The 18,748-nt window shown below is 41.8% G+C and overlaps 2 protein-coding genes across 3 annotated transcripts in view; one reads left to right on the forward strand and one right to left on the reverse strand.

The window, feature by feature from the left end:
• The window catches only part of zmp:0000001082 (integrin alpha-L), a 162,302-nt gene extending 151,624 nt beyond the window's left edge, over window positions 1-10,678 (forward strand). Inside the window, 20 exon segments of the mRNA XM_034294157.1 lie at window positions 997-1,139; window positions 1,219-1,359; window positions 3,092-3,289; window positions 3,407-3,543; window positions 3,670-3,827; window positions 4,281-4,447; window positions 4,624-4,746; window positions 4,985-5,055; window positions 5,148-5,289; window positions 7,134-7,229; window positions 7,458-7,537; window positions 7,742-7,819; window positions 7,913-7,991; window positions 8,153-8,260; window positions 8,354-8,395; window positions 8,633-8,758; window positions 8,842-8,955; window positions 9,035-9,070; window positions 9,155-9,265; window positions 9,666-10,678. Coding sequence (XP_034150048.1) covers window positions 997-1,139; window positions 1,219-1,359; window positions 3,092-3,289; window positions 3,407-3,543; window positions 3,670-3,827; window positions 4,281-4,447; window positions 4,624-4,746; window positions 4,985-5,055; window positions 5,148-5,289; window positions 7,134-7,229; window positions 7,458-7,537; window positions 7,742-7,819; window positions 7,913-7,991; window positions 8,153-8,260; window positions 8,354-8,395; window positions 8,633-8,758; window positions 8,842-8,955; window positions 9,035-9,070; window positions 9,155-9,265; window positions 9,666-9,914 — 2,399 coding nt within the window. The 3' untranslated portion in view covers window positions 9,915-10,678.
• LOC105021585 (zinc finger CCCH domain-containing protein 6) lies at window positions 10,302-18,451 on the reverse strand. Of its 2 annotated transcripts, XM_013135370.4 has the most exons (13): window positions 18,098-18,451; window positions 17,869-17,940; window positions 17,604-17,730; window positions 17,134-17,365; window positions 16,739-17,034; window positions 16,518-16,634; window positions 16,268-16,382; window positions 15,927-16,036; window positions 15,714-15,829; window positions 13,814-15,096; window positions 13,344-13,454; window positions 12,501-12,553; window positions 10,302-11,894 (listed from the first exon to the last, which is right to left on the reverse strand). In XM_013135370.4, exons 2-13 carry the CDS (start codon window positions 17,934-17,936, stop codon window positions 11,469-11,471), a joined length of 3,054 nt encoding a protein of 1,017 aa, XP_012990824.2. In that variant the 5' UTR covers window positions 17,937-17,940; window positions 18,098-18,451; the 3' UTR covers window positions 10,302-11,468. The 2 variants fall into 2 exon arrangements, with proteins under 2 accessions (XP_012990824.2, XP_012990825.2); XM_013135371.4 differs by having other exon boundaries at window positions 17,869-18,451.
• Window positions 18,452-18,748: the final 297 nt, after the last annotated feature.

Genomic DNA, 18,748 nt, shown 5'->3' on the forward strand with positions numbered 1-18,748 from the left:
TGAAGAATAAAGGATGAACAGTTCTGAATTAAATAATAAAGTGAACAATTTAAACAAAAAACACTTTTCCTCTCAAACTTTAAATTTAGCGCAGAAATAAATGCTCTGTGTGTATGTGGACTGTATTCCTGAATATGCATCTGTCACAACGGTTCTGCCATAAGGGGATGGTTGTCATAAGGGGATGGTTGTCATAAGGGGATGGTTGTCATAAAGGGATGGTTGTCATAAGGGGATGGTTGTCATAAGGGGATGGTTGTAATAAGGGGATGGTTGTCATAAGGGGATGGTTGTAACACTCTTAATTAACTTCTACAACTATCCCAACCCAAGCAGCCATTACATAGACTGTTTTAGTATGTGGGTTAACATTATGTGGGTAAGCAAGTTAGCGTTAAGGCAAAGCACAAAATGTAACTAGAGAAACTGTTACTTTAGGTTATGTAACTCAAACCATTATATCTATAATATAATGAATGCTAGGCAAAAACAAATCTTCATTAAAAAATATATACTTTCTTCCCTGAAAATAATTTTTTTAGTTGTAAAATCCACAATGTTGCTTACAGAGAGAGACATGCCACTTCTCATGTAAGCTCAAAAAAGAAGTGGGAGATAAATTAATTATGGCCTACATATCGCTCTGAGAGACCAAAAAAAAAAAAAAAAAAAACAGAAGCCATGTTAGACAACTATAAACATTTTCATATTTTGAGGAAATTTCCATCAAAGATGCGGAATGCAGGAAATGGTCTGTCAATAAAAAATAAATTGTGGTCAAGCTCAAGGTTTCGGAGGAGGAACAATTATAACAGAAGAACCTCATTTACCTAAGGGGAAATAAACACATTTCTTGACAACGAGTTTGAGAAATACACTTTTGTAAGCATGGGCCATTTTTGGAATGATTTATTTCAGCTCATGAAAAGTGGGACAAACACTTTATATGTAGCCTTTATATTTTTCTTCTGTGTACATGCTCCATTGTTCCTGTAGGATACTCTGTTGCTGTTGGGAATAAAAATAAGAACCTTCTATATTTTACCGGAGCACCAAGATCTGAACACACAGGAAAGGTGCTGGTATTCACAGAGATTAAAACAAACTGGAAGGTGAAAGCAACAATTGCTGGAGAACAGGTTGGTAACATTTGCTATTTCTGTTGGATGAGAGGGTGTGCTTTTGTATGGGTGTAAGATTATGATCTTCATTTTTTAGATTGGCTCCTACTTTGGGGCAGAGCTGTGTTCTATAGACATTGACTCAGATGGCAACACAGACTTCCTTCTGGTCGGGGCACCACTGTTTCACCAACCTCAGAGAGAGGGCAAGATCTATGTCTACAGGCTGACTGACAAGGTGCGCTGTGTGTCTAGGCTGCTGCAAGTTTTGGTTTAGGGTTAATTCTGGGACAATATTATTTGTAGGACATTTGAATATAGATGAATATCTATTTACAGTGCCTTGCGAAAGTATTTGGCCCCCTTGAACTTTTCGACCTTTTGCCACATTTCAGGCCTCAAACATAAAGATATAAAACTGTAATTCTTTGTGAAGAATCAACAAGTGGGACACAATTATGAAGTGGAACGAAATTCATTGGATATTTCAAACCTTTTTAACAAATAAAAAACTGAAAAATTGGGCGTGCAAAATTATTCAGCCCCTTTACTTTCAGTGCAGCAAACTCTCTCCAGAAGTTCAGTGAGGATCTCTGAATTATCCAGTGTTGACGTAAATGACTAATGATGATAAATAGAATCCACCTGTGTGTAATCAAGTCTCCGTATAAATGCACCTGCTCTGTGATAGTCTCAGAGGTCCGTTTAAAGCGCAGAGAGCATCATGAAGAACAGGGAACACACCAGGCAGGTCTGAGATACTGTTGTCGAGAAGTTTAAAGCCGGATTTGGATACAAAAAGATTTCCCAAGCCTTAAACATCCCAAGGAGCACTGTGCAAGCGATAATATTGAAATGGAAGGAGTATCAGACCACTGCAAATCTACGAAGACCCGGCCGTCCCTCTAAACTTTCAGCTCATACAAGGAGAAGACTGATCAGAGATGCAGCCAAGAGGCCCATGATCACTCTGGATGAACTGCAGAGATCTACAGCTGAGGTGGGAGACTCTGTCCATAGGACAACAATCAGTCGTATACTGCACAAATCTGGCCTTTATGGAAGAGTGGCAAGAAGAAAGCCATTTCTTAAATATATCCATAAAAAGTGTCGTTTAAAGTTTGCCACAAGCCACCTGGGAGACACACCAAACATGTGGAAGAAGGTGCTCTGGTCAGATGAAACCAACAATGCAAAACGTTATGTTTGGCGTAAAAGCAACACAGCTCATCACCCTGAACACACCATCCCCACTGTCAAACATGGTGGTGGCAGCATCATGGTTTGGGCCTGCTTTTCTTCAGCAGGGACAGGGAAGAAAACCTGATGGAGTCTGCAAAAGACCTGAGACTGGGACGGAGATTTGTCTTCCAACAAGACAATGATTCAAAACATAAAGCAAAATGTACAATGGAATGGTTCACAAATAAACATTTCCAGGTGTTAGAATGGCCAAGTCAAAGTCCAGACCTGAATCCAATCGAGAATCTGTGGAAAGAACTGAAAACTGCTGTTCACAAACGCTCTCCATCCAACCTCACTGAGCTCGAGCTGTTTTGCAAGGAGGAATGGGCAAAGATTTCAGTCTCTCGATGTGCAAAACTGATAGAGACATACCCCAAGCTACTTACAGCTGTAATCGCAGCAAAAGGTGGCGCTACAAAGTATTCACTTAAGGGGGCTGAATAATTTTGCACGCCCAATTTTTCAGTTTTTTATTTGTTAAAAAGGTTTGAAATATCCAATACATTTCGTTCCACTTCATGATTGTGTCCCACTTGTTGATTCTTCACAAAAAATTACAGTTTTATATCTTTATGTTTGAGGCCTGAAATGTGGCAAAAGGTCGAAAAGTTCAAGGGGGCCTAATACTTTCGCAAGGCACTGTAAATCCAATTTTAAACAAAAACCAAAACTGCACAAAATGGCATTGATATATGAATGTATCTTTATTTGATCTACATTCTCAGCTGGAATTGAGTCTGGAGATGAATGTTTCAGTGCCATCTAGGGGCAGATTTGGCTCCTCCATCTCCTCTCTCTTAGACCTTAATGGAGATGGGTTGAAGGATGTGGCGGTGGGCGCTCCTCTTGAGGACAATCATAGTGGAGCTGTGTACATCTACCTGGGTGAAAAGATCATGGGAATCCGCCCGAAATTCAGCCAGGTAAGCGAGGCAGATGAAGATCAGAGTCAAGAAAGAGGCAATTACCTAAGAAAACAGACATCCCCAATGGAATACTGATATGAATCCCATTTGGTTGAATGTTTCTTCTTATTACAGCGCATCTCAGCCAGTATGATGAAGATGCCATCTAATCTTCAGTTCTTTGGCCAGACGATTGATGGGAATATGGACCTGGGTGAAGATGGATTGACTGACATTGTGGTCGGAGCACGTGGAGCGATTTTTGTCTTGAGGTATGACTCAAAAAACAATATGAAAGGAAAACAGGTCTAAAGGGTCATTTAAACAGTGAAGACGTTGTACAGCTTTTTCCATCCGAATATGTACCTATCCAACATCCCAATCTATATCACTCATAGGTCCAGGCCAGTCATCACTGTCTCTGCTAAGATCTACTTCCATCCATCGGAGATCAGCACCTATAACTTTGACTGTCTGGCAAAAGAAGATATCATTTTCAATGTGTTCACTTTAACGGTTTGCTTTAACAAAGCGGAAGCCACACATAGTAATACTGGTAAGAGCTATTAGCTTGATAGTTACACTGGTTAATGGCTTTGTGCTTTCCATCAGAGAAAGTCATATTTGTGTGAAATCTGTTGTCTGAATTCTCACGGCAATAGTTAGTGGTGGTTAATTTCAGCGATGGTTAAATAATCTTACCCAGGCCAGAGTAAGATTATTAGGTTAATTAAATGCATGGAGGAAAAACAAATACTGTAGTACAAACAGAAACTCCTTCAAAAACACCTTAAACCTAAATATGATTTATATGAATTATCCCTTTAAGTGGGTGTTGGCCTCTTTCTAGTCTGAAGAACTCTGTACCAAAAGATTTAGCCGGGGTATTTATCTGGGATTTAAGACCTTGACGCGGTCTCTGCTATCTCCTACTACATCCATGGAACCATGGGTTTCAGAAGTTCTCTCCTAGGTACATCAGTTTAAGATGTTTCATGCACTTCTTTAGGGGCGCTGAGCGCAGGGATGAACGTCTCCTACGAGCTGAACGTAGATCCAGTGAGGCAGAGGAGCCGAGCCTTCTACAGTGACAAAGATAAAGATATTAGAAGTCTTCGCTCAACTGTGGAGCTGAGAAATGCACAGACCTGCTTCAACCACTCCGTCTACATGACAGTATGATCAGTGACAAACTGTAGCTATTCAACACTGTAACCGCCTCACAAGGAGGGAAACTAATGAACAACATTAAGTGTTTAGGCTGTTGAAATATTATCAGATTGTTAATATGGGTTGATCTTATTTGCAAGACTGTGGATAGTGAAACTAATTCAACATTTTGTTTTTTTCAGGCCTGTGTGATAGACACACTATCACCTATAATTGTCAAACTGAATTTTTTGCAATCTGAAAGCCATCAAGGGATACTGAATGCCATCCTGAATATTGACAGTCCTACACAGGCTGTTGTAGAGGTACGTAAGACTGTCCCTTGTCTGACTAATCCCTATCCACTAACAATGTTCAAACAGTATTCTGAACGACTGGACTCACCACCAGCGCTGTCATGTATTCACTGGATACAGACACTACACCTCCCCAGGGAAAATGTCACTTCTGTTAATTGACACCCAAATCTTGATAAATACTCGAAACCCCTCAAACAGTTGTAAAAATGCCCACATATTTACAATTGTCTTGGATTCATCATAGGTGCCCTTTGAAAAGAACTGCAAAAAAAATGGAACTTGTGTGGCAGACCTTGTGGTGGATTTCAGCTTTAGGTGAGTATCGAAGTACATAATGTTACTTGTTTGTAGAGATAATAGTTTCTGGCAAAACCGTGTTCTCTGACTGTATGGTCTTGGGTTATCAGCAACTCAACTTTAGTGGTGGAAGAACAGAGCTACTGCCTGGTGACTATAAAGCTGTCCAATCATGGTGATGACTCCTACAACACCAGTCTAACCATCTTCCACTCTCGTGGCCTCTCTTTCTCCATGATGACTCTTGTGAAGGTAAAACATCTATAATACTGAGTAATTAACTCTGATATATTATCCCTGTTCTTTCATCCTGAAGACCCAAAGCATGAACAAGGAATTGATGATTAGTTTGATCAGGAGAGTTCGTGCCATGCTGAAACAAAAGCTTGCCTTCCATATCTTTTGTGACTGCAGAATGTTTCAAGTATATGACTTTAAACACTAGATTACAGCCAAACATTTAAATATACATTATACATACGCTACCATTCAAAAGTTTGGGGTCACTTAGACATTTCCTTGTTTTTGAAAAAGCACATTTCTTCTATTTTTTCCATGAAAATAACATCGAATTGACAAAAACGCAGTGTTGACATTGTTAATGTGGCAAATGACTATTGTAGCTGGAAATGGAAGATTTTTAATTGAATATCTATCAGTGTACAGAGGCCCATTATCAGCAACCTGTGTTCCAAAGTCACGTAGTGTTAGCTAATCCAAGTTCATAATTTTAAAGGGCTAATTAATCATTAGAAAACCCCTTTGTGATTATGTTCGCACAGCTAAAAACTGTTGCGCTGATTAAAGAAGCAATAAACCTGACCTTCTTTAGATATAGTTGAGTATTTCAGCATCAGCATTTATGGGTTTGATTACAGGCTCAAAATGGCCAGTCACAAAGAACTTTCTGCTGAAACTTGTCAGTCCATTCTTGTTCTGTGAAATGAAAGCTGTTCCATGTGAAAATTGACAAGAAACTGCAGATCTCTTACAACAAAGTGTACTACTCCCTTCATAGAACAGCGCAAACTGTCTCCCCTGTGCACAACTGAGGACAAATACAGTAGAGTGTCTAGTTGAAGAAAGAGACACCTCACAGGTCCTCAAATGGCATCTTCATTACATAATACCCACAAACCACCAGTCTCAATGTTAGCAGTGGAGAGGCCACTCTGGGATATGCTGGCTTTCCAATGCAGAGTTCTTCCTCTATTCAGTGTCTGTGTTCTTTTGCCCATCTTAATCTTTTTATTGGTCAATTGACATTTGTGCTTCTCTTTCAAATACAAGGACATTTGGATGGTAGTATATGTGCAGAGTCTTCCTAAGACTTCCAAAGCAATCATGTTACATTTCCAACATTGTCAAAAAAAACTATTAATTCAAAGTATAGTTCACACTTTGCCTAGGAACAAGGTATGACGCCACTTCCTTGGATTGATTTTCCTGGGAGCATCTTTAGTCAGGGAGACACAGTGGGTGGTAAAAGGTACCCGAGCCCTGAACGTATTCAGACCCCTATTCTAAGGCCAAACTAAGTCACCAGAGCAGGATGGGTCTTTGTGAAGGAGATGTACAAGAGCCCAATGGCCACACTAACAGAGCTTCAGCATTTCTCTGCATTGATGGTAGAACCTGCAAGAATGACAAATATCCTTGCAGAACTCCATCAATCAGGCCTTTATGGTATGGTGAATAGATAGAAGCCACTCTTGAGTAAAACACATGACATTCAGATTCATCTTTCAGCAAGCACATAACAAAGACAACTCTAGTAGCTTTGGCACAAGACTGTTAATCCTTAAATGCCCCATCCAAAGCCTAGACTTGATCTTGATCTATAGGGAGATCTGAAGGAAGCAGGGGAAAAACTGCCCAAATCCAGTTACTCAAAGCTGGTAGAGGCTTTCAAGAAGACTCAAAGCTGTTATCTCTGCCTCCTATCAATCTGGCCACTCACTGGCCCGGATACACCATATGAAGCCAATTAAAATATACATTTTACAATGTTCAACTGTTTTTGCTAGTTTTGAATAGATGGGTCACCTAGAATATTCCCCCATTTTTACTCTTGATGTATTGTCTGCATTCTTTAGTCCACCAGGAGAACTCTGTTCGACTGTGGTCAGGAAAATGAAGAGGGCAAAACCACATGCAGTGTCAGCCTCCCTGTCTTCCGCAGTCAAACTACAGTAAGTAAATTACTTAAGATATACCAGTGAATGATGCTCAGCTGTGAATACAATGAGAAAGATTTACAGGATGGCCTCAGATGAGTCAGAGCTGAAACACTGACTCAGTATCATTAAAACTGCTTCAATTTTTAAGTGCCATTTTGTCTTCAGTTACTTTTAACTTGCAGTTTAGGATTAAATTTCAATGAAGTCTCATTATTCTTATGTATGGTTTTTCATTTTAAGGCGGAGTTCAGCAGTAAATTCCACATTTTGAATACATATGACTGGAATAATACAATGGAGATGACTGTCATTGGAATGAGGTAGAACTATGCATCAATGATGATTAGTTATATTTACAATATTGAGAGAAGAATAAATTGTATAAATACAAATGTTGCATATGCCATAAATAGTATTTCACTTACATTGCATAAAACAACTAGTTTGATACAACTTCCACACCTTTCATTCACATTGATTAGTTTGTCCACTAACAACATATCTACCCTTCGTTTAATTCACAGTGACAATGGAAACTCAACCAGTAACTCCCTAACCAAGACTATACCTGTTCAGTTTGCAGTTGACATGGCAGCAAATGCGTACGTTTTAGAAGTTTACACCTACAATTGTTTGAGAATGACATCAACTCAGTTCAATAACAGTCATGATGACATACAATCTTTATGTTTAAGCCTTCCCAGGGAGTCCATCACCTACATTAACCTTACTCTGGAGCATACATCACCCAAAACACTGTTGAATGTCTACCAGGTAAACAATCAGTTAATTGTCCTTCATGTGTCTGATCTTAAAATGATGATGCAAATTAGTTGTAATTGCAACAAAAAAAAGTGTAAGTAACAAGTATTGTGATTAATGCTTTAACTAAGGAAAACTTTTGATTGACTGATTGAATGACTCACTGTTTACAGGTGCTGAACTTGGGGTCTAAGTCTCTACCCATTACAGTTATCTTTATTTTTCCAACCATGCTTGAGCACAAATTTAAAATGAAGGACTACCAAATATCTGAAATAATGGTAAGCTTCTAATTCTGCTTTAAAAAATCTGAAATTTCACAGACAATTTTTCTATATGAAGTAACCTAACAAAGTTTCATATGTTCTTCCAAGAACTATACTCGATGTGTAAAGGTTATGAACACAACAACAGAGGTGAGTATTCCAATATGCCCCTCACAACTGACATTGTTAATGACCTAATCAATACTCAGTCATTACCCTGAAGACACACTGGTGTGTTCCCCTGTAAATCACATGGTGTTGAAGTGTGCGATTTCTTCTGTGTCTTACTTTTATTACCCGTCATTCAGCACCCCTGCCAACTGCTTGGCTGTGTGCAAGTTTACACCTTTTACCAACCTATTGAAACTGATTGTGCTGTTTTTACAGTTCTGCTCTCCAGAAAAATACTGCAAGGCCATTGAGTGTGAAAGTTTCATTTTGGAGAAGCATTTGACTCTTAGATTTGAGCTGTCTGGCAGTGTAGTCTTCGAAGACCTTGAGCAACATGCACAGGTGTGTATGAAGCCAAGTTTAATAATTTATGGTACAAAGTAGCAATATCCTACTAATTCCACTAACAACGTTTTAATCTACAGGGCATATCATTTTCAAAGAAATTCACTGGGGACAGAGAACAAGTCAATTTCATTAGTTTTGTTAAAGTCAACTTTGACAAAAAACGATATGTACAGACATCAAGTGACCAACAGGTAAGTGTGCTGTACCAACAATCTTTAGTAAAGAGTCACAATATAATCATCTATTTATAAATGTTTCCTTGCATTTCAGGATAAAGGCAACTCTACAAATTACCACCAAGCACAGGTAATTCTGTTTTGTGGCATTAAATTGACATACTGTCTACATATTTTTTAACTAAACTCATGGTCACAAAATGTCTTCCCACAGATTGAGGTTCTGGCTGAGATGATCATTCCTCCAAATTTAAAGTTCATTATAGGAACAGGAGTTGGAGGAGGACTCCTGCTCCTGATCATCCTCACATTGGTCATGTACAAGGTTGGTGCCAATGCCTGACAGAACTCCGCTTCTGCATTCTAATGCCTGACAGAACTCCGCTTCTGCATTCTAATGCCTGACAGAACTCCGCTTCTGCATTCTAATGCCTGACAGGACTCGGCTTCTGCATTCTAATGCCTGACAGGACTCGGCTTCTGCATTCTAATGCCTGACAGGACTCTACTTCTGCATTCTAATGCCTGACAGGACTCGGCTTCTGCATTCTAATGCCTGACAGAACTCAGCTTCTACATTCTAATGCCTGACAGAACTCAGCTTCTACATTCTAATGCCTGACAGAACTCAGCTTCTACATTCTAATGCCTGACAGAACTCGGCTTCTGCATTCTAATGACCAAGCCTTGGTTTAAATGTTCCCATTGTTTTTTCCTCTACACAGGTGGGATTCTTCAAGAGACAAAGGCTTCCAGATAATGCAGAGGAAAATGAGAATGATGTGAAACAGTGTGAGACAAATTTCGGGGAAACTCAGTCAGAAAAAGATCCACCATCCAAAGTAGAGCCAAACCAAAGTACCGTGGAAGGAAAACCTCTTCTCAGCACCAGTCAGTCAGAAAACAATGTCTTCCAGTCTAGCAATGGGGGGTTAGGAGAGGGACCACAAGAGACCCAGGATGTGGTAGAATAATTTACTAGGTCATCAGACTCGAGGTGGTTGTGTTATACTAACCATATCTGAAATGACATCCTTCTGTTTTTAGAGAAAAAAACAGTATGTTTTACAGATACTACTCTCAGTTTGACCAAGAAAGTATGAAACATTTATTTTGTACCAAATGACAATGCAGTCTGTGATTTTGTTGTTATTCTGAGATACAACGCATTGAGAGCCCTAGACAGCTTTTAGCCATCGAAAATCAGCCATATGTTGTCATACCAGTGATTTAAGGTCCTGTATAACACAGCTATCAGAAAACCAAAAGGCCTGGTTTAGTTTTTTTATGTCACCAGTTTTTTTGTACAACTCTCTGATTTAAACGTTTTTATTAGCATCTCCTCTTTGTCTATCATATGGTTTTGTGCAAAATTGGAGCCTTCGTCCCCTGGTTATGGAGGTGTTCTGGTTCCTTTGTTGCCTGAGATCATGGATACTGGGCGAACTGTAATAATCTTGAGAGAAATTGTTTTTGGTTTGCCTAACATTTAAATTGACCTCAGACTGCCCAGCACTCTAGCTACCTAGGTCTTGTTTTGCACACCAATGAGATGCTGTTGTCACAGACTGTTACATTGATATTTTATGACTTGCTATTGTATATACCTATTTACTAAATTGTTTATCAACATTTAACAATAGATATGATTGCAATAATGGGAGGTCAAATATGTAATGTGTAGAGTACAATACTGTAAAATACATATGTAGAAATTAAAGGATATTTTTGCTGTTCATTAACTGTGTTAGCTTGATCATTCCAAACGATTCTGTCCATACAGCCAACTAAAAAAGGTTTTGAGACCTTGTTGTTCAAAACAATACATTCATTGTGTTTCTCAGTCATAAAATTTATTAAAACCTTTCACCTTTCCATTTGGGTTGCGTTATTTCAACTTGAAGTAGATAGTCTATATAGGGGATGTTTATTAAAAATGTATGCATCTTCTGATATTAAAAACAGAAATGTGTTAATTGCACACCAATGCAGAAGAAAGAACTACAAGCTCTTAAACGTTAAATCCTAAAAAGAAACATATGTAAGTGGAACTTTACTCCAACAATATCCACAACCCTGCTGACCTTTTGCATGTTTCAGACAGACGTTTTTAAGGGCTACAGATCTTAGAAATGAACAGCACTGTGCAAAGGACTTAGGCCACATGAGAAAATAATTTAAGATATACTATTGAAATTCTACAACCCCTTGAAGGATATTTCCATATTTTATTTGTCAGTTTCAATCTTTTAACCCCCCCAAAACTAAAATTAATTCACACAGTGACTGACCAGGCTGTCAATCGGTCACATTAGTTGTTGCTAAGTAACAGTATCAAGGTGAGTTGCCAGTGCTGTTTAAGGTGGGGTTCACGGACACAGTATGTAAAATGGTTTCCTTCTGCATTTCTGCATATCACTGTTCTGATCTGTTAACTGAAAAATACTGACAGTTCATAGTTTGATAGGTATCACAGTAACACGGGTGCAAAAACAACCTTAAGTGCTAGTGTCATTTTCTAAAGGCATCTACTGTCCGAACGGAGGTGCAGTCGGGTCCAAACTCTTGAAAAAATCTTTCAGTGTTTTATTGCTGCCTACATTCCTGCTGTTGCTCCTCATTTGTCCAGCCAGTCGCTTTGGTCGTACGTCAGAGTTATGTTGGGTCATCCGTACCACCGCAGCGACTGGTAGGTTGTGAATGCCGGGGGTGACCACCTGGACATGACTCCCTCCTGAGCTCCCAGAGAGAGCGAGGCTTGCTCCTGCTGCCTCCTGGGAGTTGTTGTTTTCCTGGAGGGAAGGCTGTGTTCTGAGTCCCGCAGGGCTTGGGGGTCTCTCGGGGGAGGTGCAAGGGACGGGGAGTCGATGGGGGAGGGGAGGAACAGGGGCCAGGTCTTCAGGGGACCACAGCACATCCAGAGCGAAGGCAGGGCGCAGCAGGGTTAGGTCCACCTGGAGGGCGTGGCGAGGGTCACGGAGGGACACGTTGGATATTAGTGGTTCCAACGGAATGAGGAGGGGCTCTACTCTGAGATCACAATCCACCATCTCATAAACCTCCTCAATGCCCTCCTCCAGCACAACATCTACTTCCTCCTTGATGTCCTCCTCCTGCACATCATCTACTTCCTCCTTGATGCCCTCCTCCACCATCTCATAAACCTCCTCCTTAATGCCCTCCTCCAGCACATCATCTACCTCCTCCTTGATGCCCACATCCAGCACATCATCTACCTCTTCCTTGATCCCCTCGTCCAGCACATCATCTACCTCCTCCTTGATGCCCTCCTCCACCACCTCATCTACCTCCTCCTTGATGCCCTCCTCCACCACCTCATCTACCTCCTCCTTGATGCCCTCCTCCACCACCTCATCTACCTCCTCCTTGATGCCCTCCTCCACCACCTCATCTACCTCCTCCTTGATGCCCTCCTCCACTACCTCATCTACCTCCTCCTTGAAGCCCTCCTCCACCACCTCATCTACCTCCTCCTTGATGCCCTCCTCCACCACCTCATCTACCTCCTCCTTGATGCCCTCCTCCACCACCACATTTACCTCCTCCTTGAACTGCCCCACCACAATCTCCTCCTCCTCCTGGCTCCGCAGTCCTGTGGACATGGATGATCAAGTTATTTGTGTCCTATTGTGTTAACAACAGGGCTGATGGACTTCATATGGACACAGCCCTGAATATATGTTGATACACACAATACCACACTTTACCAGTCACAGATTAGGTCCTGAACTAGAAAACTAGAAAGAAAACCTAGGAAAGCCTAGTTCAACGGGGTGTTGGAAGAGCAACTATTTATGGGCCAATGTCAGTTTTGTTGTGAGAAGTGGCCAATTCTCTGTTCCTGTGCTGAGCCGAAACCTGGAAGTCCATCTGCGTATATAAAAATTTTACATTTAACGTGTTAAATTAGAAACCGATTACTGCAGATGCCTGGCTAACAGCTATACAGTACCTATAGCCTAATGAAAAAAATGACTGTCAAATAGTTATTTTCAATGTTCATAATGATTTCTGGCAACTATATTCACTTGTTCTGTTAAAACAGTTGAACTTAAAAGTAGACAAGGGGACAGGAGTTTACAATTTCTTCATTTTTGTTAGTTTTTCAGTAGTTCATGTATTTCTTAACAAGCACATTAGCTGCTTTATTGCTCCCACTCTAAACTGCACTTCCTGAGGGAGAGAGTAGCATTTCAAGACCCAGACATGGATGCAGTTCATCCATCGCAACCGAAAACAAATGCCACTCAATTAATTAATAGTCCTGGACTAGGCTTAATTTGTTGTGTGTCTGTGAAACCACCACTAAGAGCACAAAACAAAAGCTATATTCAGCTGAGAATCGTGAAACGCAAGCATGTTCCAAATGTGTAGCAAAGTACCTGGATCCATGCACCCGTTACTGCTCCACTGCTCCCCCTCCTGGCGGCATGGGCTCAGGCGCAGGAAGAGGGTTTTCAAAACAGAAGGCCTTTCAGTTGGGTCTGGAAGCCCTGCATTCAGATATTCACAGAGTATCAGTTGTGGAAAGAAATGGCAATGAAATGTGACATTGCATTTCCATCTAAACAGACAATGAAAATATACAGGGAAGCACCAATACCTCGGCCTGCAATTCGTACCTGCCAATTGTTTTAAACGCCGCGGATTATTTCAGACAGATTGCGACAAAACTATCACTGAATTTTTATAATAGTTCTGTTTTGTAATTCTGCTTATGTGACCTTTGGTTTTATTAAAAATGTTTTCCTCTGTTGCAGTTTTGTAATAAACTATAACTTTCCTATGATTCAATTTGGATTTGTTAAAATAAAATTTAGATCATATTTTGCTGAGTAAAACCGAGCCTTACCATTGATGGGTGTTGGATCTGAAACCTGTCGTTTGGGCTCGTCTCTGGAGAGATCTGGTCGGCTGTCTGAACCAGGGTCAGGGGCAGTTGTTTGGCTGACGGGGCCTGCAAACAGGCTGCGGAAGGGGATTTCCAGGGGATTGTGGGGCTTTAGCAAAGGCTCAACTGAAGGAGATTCCTTACAGTCTGGGAAATGTATGGAGGTGGTCTTGGTGAGGGGAGCTGCGAAGAGGCTACGGAAGGGTTCATCCGGGGACGTCTGGGACTCTCTGACAGCCTCAACCGAGGATTTCCTTTTTTTGCAGACCGGCCGAGGTGCCGATGAACGAATGGGGTCTGACGGCGCGAGTGTGGCGCTGGGGGGATTCGGCCGGGTTTGTCTGGCGGTGGTACGGCTGAGGGGGTTCACCACCGGCCTTTCAGGAGCGTCTGCCTCATAGCCAGGAGACATCAGGGAGGGATTCAAAAACCTCTGGCTGCGAGTGGCCGGACAGAAGGAGCCCGTGAAAAGGTTGCGGATGGGCTTCTCTGCAGTTCCGTTCGGCTCGGGCGCAGCATTAACAGAACGTGGAGCTGGATTGTTACAGCCAGCAGGAGGGTCAGTGTCAGGGGGACCAGCTGTAGTGTTTGGGGGACCTTGGTGTGTCTTCGTAGGAGGATGATGATGATGGGTGGACTGAGGGACGGGGCCCGCAAAGAGGCCGCTGAAGGGCCTTTCAACTGGCTCTTGAGGCCTTGGGTTAGACTCCGCCAAACAAGCTGGCCACTTAGTCAGACAATCAGACGACCGAATGGGGACCGTGGGAACTAACGAGGCGCTGTAACGACCTGGTTGGCTCTGCGTGGGGGTTGAGGGACTGGAGGTCTGGGAGACGGATCCGGAAAACGGGCCGCAGGTGGGTTTATCAGCAGGCTTCTGGAATCCAAGCACAGCTTTGACTGAATAAGGAGCATTTCCTTTGCCTCCTTCCGAGTTCAAGGGTAGCCAGGAGACGACCTCCGGAGGATCTGGCTGGGTCGGCGTAGGTTGGAGAGTTGCGCTCTGGTTGGAGAAACTGCAGAAGGGGTTCCCCAGAGGCTTATGGGAACCGAGCACAGCCTCAACCGAATAAGAAACCAGTTCCTTACGGCCAATAGCATTTGACGGCGGATCAAGACAGCAAGTGGTGTCTGTCGGTGGGTCAGAGTCCTTCTCCAAGGCCTCAGCTGACACTGCATTCTGACACAGGGGGGTTTCCTCAGCATGCGCCTCAGAGGGGGATGTGCTGTTGTAAAAGTTTGGCCTGAAACCCAGATTAAAAAGTGAAACCTAAAAATGTGTGAATACCTGCACAGTAAACAATGTCAGATAAGACTGTTTTAAAATCAAGAATACGCACGGAACTTGTAGAACGCTTTAAAAGCACTCCGAATGAGCAATTTTATTTCAGGAGTTCGATATCGAGATAACAGATACTGCAAACGCGCACCGGAAGCCGTTGATTTCACATGGACACACTATCGCAGCTGAAAGTAGCTTGGGATGAGATTGCCAGAAATAACGATGCATTTTCAAACCACTAAATAAGTGTTAGTCCTGAAGTCTAATCTAAAAATCAAATGCGTTAAGCAGCTTATATTATCTAGGGATAACATGGAGAATCTTAGTCCCATACTAGCACAATCATATGGGAATTCATTCTGTCAAGCCATCCCTCAACAGATCCCTCAAGGCAAGATGGAAGACAGAACTAGGTGTTGACATTTCCACAGCAGACTGGGAGGATAGCTTGAAATGTATTTATAACAATTCAATCCAAACCAGACATCTTACATATCCTTAAGAAGAAAAATGTACAAAGGCAGAGGGTTCAAACAAATGAAGACATTACTTTGGTGTGTGTTTGTGTTTAATTTTAACCTTAGGGGATTCAGGAAAATATCAGTAACAGTCTCTTCAGTGGTCCCTGGCTCCTCTGTGCTGATTGGCTCATCCTTCTTGGCCAGTTCCTGAACATCCTTGTCCCTATTCAAGGCCTGCACCAGAAAAATACAGAATTAGTGGGTAATGACAGCAGCAAAATGTCAGTCTGAAATGGAAAGTATGTGGTCTAACTTGGAAATAGACACTGACCGACTCCAGGAGCTGTTTGGTGAGATCAGTCAGGGGTTCATGGGAAAACCTGCATTGGTCTGCTTGTTTGCAATTCCCATGGGTATGGAAGAACTTGCAGGGGAAACTCTGTGACCACTCTGTCAAGGAAATCTTATATTGTCTCTTACGGTAACGGTTTTGTTAACACGGTGGTCAGCAAGAGACCCTTTGTCTTATAATTCCCCCCCCCCCACAAATACAACAAGCACAGGACAGATCCACAAGCACAAAGTACTTCATAACCCAAGTACAGCCGTTTCCACTAAGCAACCCCACCCAGCAGCAACCAATGTTCGATCAATAAGCATCGAAAAGGATATTGTGCATGTACATGCAGCTCTCTCCTTTCAAACAAAATCCTTGGACATAGAACTTACACAATTCATTGATCGAGTAGTTGACATCCAGAGCATGCTCCAACTGGCAATCATCCCCCTGAGATAGAAATCAATCGTGTTAACGTCACCATACCAACATTTCAAATCCTCAGCTAAGGTGCAACAACACTTACTGAACCCTTTCCACCAACAAACATGCAACTGATGACTGTTTAACGGTCTATGAACTTGCCTTGATGCACTTTCCCCTCAGGAAATGTCGACAGATTAACCGTCCGTCAATCTCAATTGCATTCTGATCTTTGAATTCCTTCGTCATGTATTTCGTCACCGTTTCAGCCACAGTCTCCTGGAACGGATATGGAAAGTCTCATGAAATCACAGACTTTGGTTTCTAAGCTGGAGTCAAACACAACATAAAGCTGCAAATAGCATGATGTAATTCTGAATCACCAGTTTTAAATGTCCATTATCTGGGAACTGCCGTCCACCTCTATGTGACCGACCAGTGCCTCGCTTTGACGAATCATCCCTTTGGCGAAAACCGCCCCTTCTGTCCCGGCCTCGGCCTCTATCGCCCCGCCCTCCATCCCTATTGGAACACCCTCCACCCCAATCGGGGCAGGCTCTGTGCTGTTTATTCGCACGTCCACCTTGCCTGGCAAAATCTCTGCCCCTCTCGGCACCGTTTCTTTGCTGTTCCCATTGTTGATTCTTCTGCTGGCCTATATTCTTTTTCTGACCAATACCTGTGGAGAGTGTGACAAAACGCCTAATGATTCCCCTCTTTTCAAATCAATCTGAATGCAATGCTCATGACAATCAGTTAACGACCCCTTAACACCCACCATCAGCTTCTCCTTGCCTTGTGTTCTTCCAATCTGACTTCTTTGTAGCGTTTGTCGCGTCTTCACATCCCTTGCTGCGGCTGTAGATGTCCAGTTCTTTACTAAAGTCAAAGCGTGGCTGCTCATAGTCACAATTGACCATGCTGTAGTCTTTGGACTCAGAGTCAAAGTCTGTATAAGATAGTGTTTGACCTTTATGGAGTTTACTTTTCTTGGCCAGGTTAGACTGCTCCTGTGGAAAACCCCAAAATACATCAAAATAAATTCCCTTTTGAGGAAACAAACAGAAGTCATCATTTGGTGTAGACCTGTGTTTCAACTAAATATACAGGTGTGGTGTGGTTAGTCTCCCAGTGTATATAACGCACTACACAAATGCAGTAGTCTCAGTAGTAGTTTGTAACGCTTATCTAATTTGCAATAAGGTTTTAAAAAGTTGTCCATTCTATAGGCCGATTCAGAGTATTTACCTCCTGTTGAAAGCTCTTTTTATTCTTCCTACAACCATTCGTCCCAACACTTCGCAGTGGTCTTTTTCTGATCCGGGCATCCTTTTCGTTCTCGTTCAAATTAACGAGTTCTTGTTGCCATTCATTCCTTAGAAGTGTGGTTAAAAATGGCAGAATACATAAAATCTCATCGGTACTTCAAGCCGGAAAGCTTGAGTTAGGCAGCTTGAATACTACATTGATTTGATAACACTGTAAAAACACTAAAGAAAAAAAAAAAACTTACCTCTCCCTCGATTCAGCAGGCGTCACATCTTTCTTTGGAAAACTTGAAAAAAGGCTGGAGAACGCCATGTTGCTAACATTAAGAGGGACAGTAGTAACTAGTAATTAGTGTTATAATGTTGTCTCCTCTTCAAAACGTAAATACGTGCTGATCGTGACCATGGCAAAAAGTGATTAGGTCGTATGCATTTAATGTATCGCAATACGTTAGTTAACATATGATAACCTACTGTTTTAACTGTAGCTGCCAAACGTCCAATGATACAGGTTGCAAGGTGGTACCACAGAAAAGTAATAACAAACGTCCTGCCCAAGGCTCACCACTGAGCTAAACCTGTGCTACATGTAACGTTGCATACGCGTAGGATCCATTCATTTATAGGCAATTTGGTTGGCTCGCACACCAGCAATGTTTGAGCACTTCTTCGCATTTTGTTGTTGTTTCCATCATGAGCAAAGCTACCTAAATTATACTTCCGACAGCTGAGTAAGTGCTAGATTTACAACCAAACATACTTCTCTAGAGAACGGCATGTTTTCTTTACTTACTTCCGAGCACGTGTGTACCGCAACATACAGAGAGAGTACAAAAGGTAGGTGATATGAAACACTTCCATTAAACGCTCAACAGAGGACAGACCAATGGGCTTCAGGTTGTCATGAGAGTCACGCAGTTGTTATGCCGATCGTCATGATATCCCGGTGAAAAGCCTGAATGGAGTAAAATACGTTTTATTCAAAAGTACGTTATGTACTGATTAAACAGCACTACAAAAACAAGTGACATATCAGATTTAGCAAAATATATATGTTGTACTTCATGTTTGCGTAAGTCGTTGTAATGTTTGTCAGTCTACTAGCGTCAATTTCACTTCCATTCA

The sequence above is a fragment of the Esox lucius genome, chromosome 9 (assembly GCF_011004845.1).
Source record: "Esox lucius isolate fEsoLuc1 chromosome 9, fEsoLuc1.pri, whole genome shotgun sequence".
NCBI lineage: Eukaryota > Metazoa > Chordata > Actinopteri > Esociformes > Esocidae > Esox > Esox lucius.

Excerpts from the sequence above, each read along its gene's own strand:
- LOC105021585 (XM_013135370.4), bottom strand. The coding sequence starts at position 17,936 with ATGGCGTTCTCCAGCCTTTTTTCAAGTTTTCCAAAGAAAGATGTGACG. Across the intron at positions 17,035-17,133 it reads AAGGCAAGGAGAAGCTGATG|GTATTGGTCAGAAAAAGAAT; the intron begins GTGGGTGTTAAG and ends CACTCTCCACAG. Across the intron at positions 12,554-13,343 it reads TAACGGGTGCATGGATCCAG|GACTGCGGAGCCAGGAGGAG; the intron begins GTACTTTGCTAC and ends CCATGTCCACAG.